At 35.0% G+C, this 6,000-nt stretch overlaps 1 protein-coding gene across 1 annotated transcript in view; it reads left to right on the top strand.

Moving 5' to 3' along the window:
* Window positions 1-1,213: 1,213 nt before the first annotated feature.
* The window catches only part of MIPOL1 (mirror-image polydactyly 1), a gene marked incomplete at its 3' end in the record, with an annotated part of 160,553 nt that continues 155,766 nt past the window's right edge, over window positions 1,214-6,000 (top strand). Inside the window, exon 1 of the mRNA XM_081999991.1 lies at window positions 1,214-1,247. Within this exon, the coding sequence (XP_081856117.1) occupies window positions 1,229-1,247 (19 nt within the window). The 5' untranslated portion in view covers window positions 1,214-1,228. The remainder of the gene's footprint in view (window positions 1,248-6,000) is intronic.

The following is a 6,000-nucleotide window of genomic DNA, read 5'->3' as shown; positions in this document are numbered from 1 at the left end:
GGGAAATGGCTTCATTGACAGAAACCTATTTCTTGATATTAATAACCTTCTATATTTTCAGCTAATCCAAAAGTAAATGAGGAACTTAGGAAAAGATTGCCAACTCCAAACCAACACAGTTACACAGAATTGAAAAAGAAGCATACAGCTTCATTTGAGGGATTCTTGTAAGGAACTGCGATATGAGGTGAAGTTGTTATTTTTTGTTAAGACCTAAGCATGTCAAATCATACTTTTTTTTTTTGATCATGCACATTTATAGTTAGCAACAAATATGAGCTAAATAAGTATTTCTTGAATGCTTAATGTAAGTGTTAGTGTTGAATCTTAAGTGTTTGCACAAATACTGTACTACTTTATAATCTCAAAGATAAAAATGAAAACATCTGCTTTTTTGGTGTCGTATAGGAAAAGAACTTATGCTTTATTAGAATATGTGTCTTGGTATAATATGCTTGAATTTTAAAATATGTACTTAATTATTTTTTTTAACTCTTACATTTATCAGCACAATGACAACTCTCTGGATATTTTCATGATCCAGCCACTGCCTCTTCAAGGCATATGTTGTATCTTTTTAATAAATGTAGAAAAAAATATATCAGGGAAAACATACTGCAACTGTGTAATTAACTGTATAGTCTGAAGCAATATGTATGCAAATACTAGGATTGATTGTTTAGTTGTTTAGGAAAACCTGCAAATTCAGAGTTGGAATGGTCATGGGACACTTTACCTGTATTTTCTCCAGGAAATTAAAGCAGGAGAAAGAATGTTGTAAAGTGAAGCACATACCACCATCTGTAATAATTACCAAAGTGAGCAGTCTCATTGCCTCCAGTGGGACCACTCAGTGTGATCTGGGCTGTGCTCAGTAGTGTGTACTTCCAAGACCAGACTCTAGAACAAGAAGACTAATAAATTTTTCAACAAAGGCATTAGATGGAACAGAAAGCTGAACCAAACCATTACAAAAATTAGATGTGTGGAAAAAAAATATTTTACTGAGAAATATAGCACTGACTGTTAAAGTACATGGATTTTATTGTCCTCTTAGAAATATTTTTACATCATTTGTCTTGTAAATTTTGTTTTGTCAAATGAAGGCAAGGCATAGGTGTGTTATATTGTTTCAAGTTTATTTATCTAGAGTTTGCTTTATTTCAGCTCTGAAATCTTCAAGCAAAAACTGAACTCAGTGCCAGATCAAACAAGTTCAGAAGAACAAATGAAGAACTGGTCAAAAGGTAAGGACTTTTAAGATATTATTAAGGAACCTCAGGTGGTGTACCAGTGCTAGGCAGTGACTGGAATGTATTTGTTCTTGCCGATATATCACTGACTTTGGCAGCATAGAAAAAAAACCCCCACAACCACACACTGCCTCTTAAAAGTATTTGGGGTAACAGAAGAGCTGCTAAAGGAATGTAAATCATCAGCTTCATTTTTATTTTCTGGGTTATAGAAAATGTTTTTGTATAACTTTGAGTAGTCTAATTTAAATTCATAGTCTGTGCATTGCACTTTCCTTTCCAGTCTTTTTTTCTTAATGGGTTAACAGCAAATCTGAAGTCTGTCTTAAAGTACCTTTATTGGCTATTCATGCCTGGCTAGAGCCATCTACTACTAATAATGAGTTTCTTATTATTACCTCAACTGAATATAGACAGTAAGGTGAGTTTGGAGGTAAAGGGGGCCTTGGTTGGCTTGGAACTTCCATGGTTCAAGGAGTTTTCATCTCCATCAGGATGGAAGGATCTTTTTGTATTTGGATGACCAAAATTTTGCCCTTGGATACATTCTTCTGTTTCATGGCAGAAACTTTAAAAAAAAAAAGAGAGCGGGGGCACTGAGTTTGAGAGCACATTATGTGACTGTCTGACTTTACAGAAGAGAATTGTCAGAAGGTGGCTTGTGACTAGATAATAGTGTGTAGATTGAAGAAAGGGAAAGGCACAGGAAGGAGACCTTCAGTACATCATAAAAGGATGGATTTTTTCTAGTAAGGGTCTATGTGTAGGTTAAAAAATAAATAGGTATGTCAGCATTAAAGATGCCTCCTATATAGGAGCCTGATAGCATCTTGTGTATTTCCTTTTTTGAATTTTATACTATGTATTTTTTCTCAAAGGCTAATAAATGTCAAGTTTCTTGTGAAGAATCTGTTGTTTAGAAGAAAGAAGAAATAATCTGTCTTGGAGATGATGCGTTTCTTACATATGTAAAGGAATTTCTATCTATATTATTGTGTACAATAACTACTTGTAGACTCCTTTTAATTCATGGAATTTTGAGCTATTACTGAGTGAAGTTAATGTTTTTGAATCGTATACTCTGAAAACAAAAATAGTCACGGTAGAGTAACTTGGTGGAGAATTATATTCTGACAATTTATGCTTTAAATGTGTAATGGCTTAATCAGATTTAGTATTTTTAGACCTTTAGGGGTCAGCATACCCTAACAATGGTTCAAAAGGTTAACTTTTCCAAAGTAGGCAAGTGAACACCATAAGCTGATTCTCCATGGAATATTTTTTGTCTAATTGCAAGAAATGGCATTCTGCTGCTGCTCAGAGATATTTTAAAAACTGGGTAGTTACTGACTTTCATGTGTGTGATTTTTCTGATGCATTAAGTTAATATTTTGTGCTGTTTAGAAAGCTATTTCTTCCAAGGTAACACTTATGTCTTTGTGTATCCAATAGAAGTTGTTAGATAGAAAAAAAGTAAAATTGATACACTTTCTTTAGATCAGTCATTAGTAAATCACATAATTCTTTATGCTTGTACTCCTAGGGAAATTAAAAAAGGGATTATGGATAAATCTCATGTCATCATACTGGTTTGGATGAGGAATTTTTTTTGCTTACAATTTTATTTGGGTATTAACAATTAAATTACATTTTCTTATCATAAAGATAATAGATAAATTACAGCAACATAATGTTCAATATGTACCCTTGGTAGACATTCTGGTGCATTTTCTCATTGAAATATTAAATCAAAGCAACTTTTAATCTTCTGTTTAAATGTGTATGTTGAAGTGTATACCACTTTGTGTTCTGCTTGCTTTGTCATCTGCGGTATCTTTCCTTTTTGCAGCTGGTACTGTACTGCATCTAGTTGTTCCTTGCTTGTAACTTGGAAGTTTAAAACCCTATAATAATTTATTCAGTTTTTTAAATAAACATGCTGAAATGTTGGAAGTTAAATTACTTGTCAAAAAATAAGGATGGTAAAGCATGTCTTAGGTTAAATTCAGCGGACTAGATGAAAATTCAGTCAAGCAATGAGAATTTTTAAAAAAACTGCAAACATTTTAGGTAGACAGAAGTGGTAGGTTTATGGCAGTTATGTGGGATAATATGTAACTTGTTAATAGACGTTGTAAAATAAAATACTTGAAAGGTAGTGTTTAAGAAGAGTATATCTGAATTTTTTGATAGTGAAGGTTTTCTTTTTAACTTTCTGTGTTGTTTGGCATAGAATATACCTGTGTGGATTGAAGACTTTTGTCTCTCTTCTGGTATATTAGGAAAAGTTAAAGAACAGTCTATGTGCAAGGCTTATTATTCTGGGTTTGTATCTAATTTAAATGTACTGTTTGTCTCCACAGCACCTAGTTTTTAATAGGAGGATAGTGACTTTTTTCATTTCTCTCTAAGAATACTTGAGAGAAGGTATCAGGAGCATTGGCAGCAGGCCAGTGAAGACTGTAATTTCCAAATGAAAAATGTTCAGGATCCAAGCTAGAAATCCTAGGATGGTAGTCCGTTATAAAAATAAAATTATATTGGCAAATATGTGCATGTCTTTGCATTGCAGTGGTGGTGCAGGGGGAAGCACATTGCACCTGGGTGCAGTTGTTACTTTTAGCAGGGCTTACATGCCTGACAAAAACTGCACAAACATTAATACAGTGAAAACACAAGAGGGAACCTGAAAATGGATGCTTTTTGTACTTGCATATACATTCAGGACTTGATATATCAATCTTCCAGAAGAGTTAGCAGGATAGGAAAGTGGTGAGCATGCAAATAGTGGAGTTAAATTTGTGTCTTATTTGACTCATATCATGTACTGTGTTTGGGTGCAGCTGTACTTGTTCTGTATTATATAGTCTTTCATTATTGTAATGTTTTTGCTTGTCATATTTCTGAGTATCTATGATTTTGAAGGACAGAGTAGAAGGTAGGTGAAGAATATCAAGTACTGATTGGTAATTGGTCTGTTTTGACAAAAAAATTGTAATTTTGCTGACTCAAATCCTTCAAAAGAATGTTTTGTGTGGCTTGTGAAAATACTTTAAAATTTCATGTCTGGAAACTGTAGTTCAGAGGAGACTCTAGCTTTAAAGAGATGTGATAATGTAGATTGGAACAGAACTAAAGAATCAGCTTGTGCAGGGAAATTTTAAGTGTTTTATCTGATGGTGAGCTGTTTTCCAGTCTTGCTCCCTTCAGGAAAAATAGAAGAGGAAAATAGATCTGCAAACCTAATGAACAAGTTATGTGTATATATAGCTGCTCAGACACATGTGCATGTGATAAGCTTACGCGTAGACAATTGTCTTAATTGCACTGTGTGTTTGTGTATGCATTGGTCTTGCATGAACGCATGGTGCTTACAACGAAAGCTGTGGCCAGATTCTTAACAGTATTGTCACGGTCATGACATGTATATGCCAGTGTATTGCTTACAAAAATATCTTTTTAGTTCTTTTGCTGTGTAGTGAATAATATTCAGGAAATAAAACCTTTCTAGTAGTATTTTTGCATTTATTTACTCCCATTTATAAGTTGCATTAGTTGTCAGCCCTCCCTTTTGCATTAGTGGTAACGGAGGTAATGTACAGCCATGTGCTTAAGTTAAGTAAAATGAATCATTTTTTTTTGCTAACTTCATAGAAATGAACCTCATGTTTCTCACCATGTATTTGTAGACTATCTTATTAGAAGTAGTAAGTTTTTCTGGTTGTGTAATGATCTTAATGTACTTCTTTGTGGGTTTGATTTTGTAATAGTAATGACAAGGACTTTTTGTCTGGAATTACTGTTTTGTGACTTTCACACACACTAACACACATGTACACAGACAAAGATGAAGGGGTAAAGAAAGCTTTGAGAGTAATACGATGTTGTAAAGATTTTTCATCTGATGCTGTAGTTGGGTCAAAAAGCAGCTAATTGTAAAGATGCTGCTTCCCCTTTCTCCAGAATACACCCATTAGAGCTGTAAGCACTCTAAAGTAAATCTGAAGCCCTTCTTCCAAGGCTGTACTGGAGGCAGAATAAACCATACTTGTCATATTGAAGTCAGTTTCTTTTACATGCCTCAACAGGAGATTCTGTAAGCCTGTTCTTCGTCTCCTTCCCTCTTTTAGCAATAAGGAGTGCTGTTTACCTGGGAAAGAAAGAAGACTTGGCTATAGTATGGGTGTGTATGCAGAAGAATCTACGTGATATGCAGGGAGGCAGAGCCCTCCTCACACATGTGGCTCAATTGATTAGTGTCTTCTATGCGCGCGCGCTGTGCTTTCAGCATTGAACTTGCTGTGTGCTAGCTGTCAGAGATCCCCTTGCAAAGTGGCAAGGGTAGTTGCAGGTTTCTCTGCACAGTGTAGGAGGTGGAAGAGAGGTTGAGAAGATGATCTTGCATGAGTCAAACATAGGAAGAATTACTAGTAACTGTTGAGCAACACTAAGTATGGAAGATGAAGAAAGCGTCTTGCATGGAAAAAGAAGAGATAGTGTGCCATGACTTAAAAGATAAGAAGGAGCTAATGATAACTGAAAAATCACCAAATGCTGTCTGGTCTTTCCTGTAAATATAGTCACCCTTTCATGTGTTTAAATTCTCGTATCTCCTTTTCAATCCCATTTCTTTCCTTGTATGTTTCAAATGGTTAAATGCAGTGCATTTCTGGCCAGGCTGCATGCGGAAAGACTCCTCATCGGAAGCACAGTTAAGTATCCAGTATCTGCCTGACTCATTGGAGTG

This window comes from Phaethon aethereus (genome assembly GCF_964289735.1).
Source record: "Phaethon aethereus genome assembly, chromosome: 5".
In the NCBI taxonomy this organism is placed as follows: domain Eukaryota; kingdom Metazoa; phylum Chordata; class Aves; order Phaethontiformes; family Phaethontidae; genus Phaethon; species Phaethon aethereus.
The sequence above is the reverse complement of the archived record's forward strand: the minus strand, read 5'-3'. Positions and strand labels throughout refer to the sequence as shown.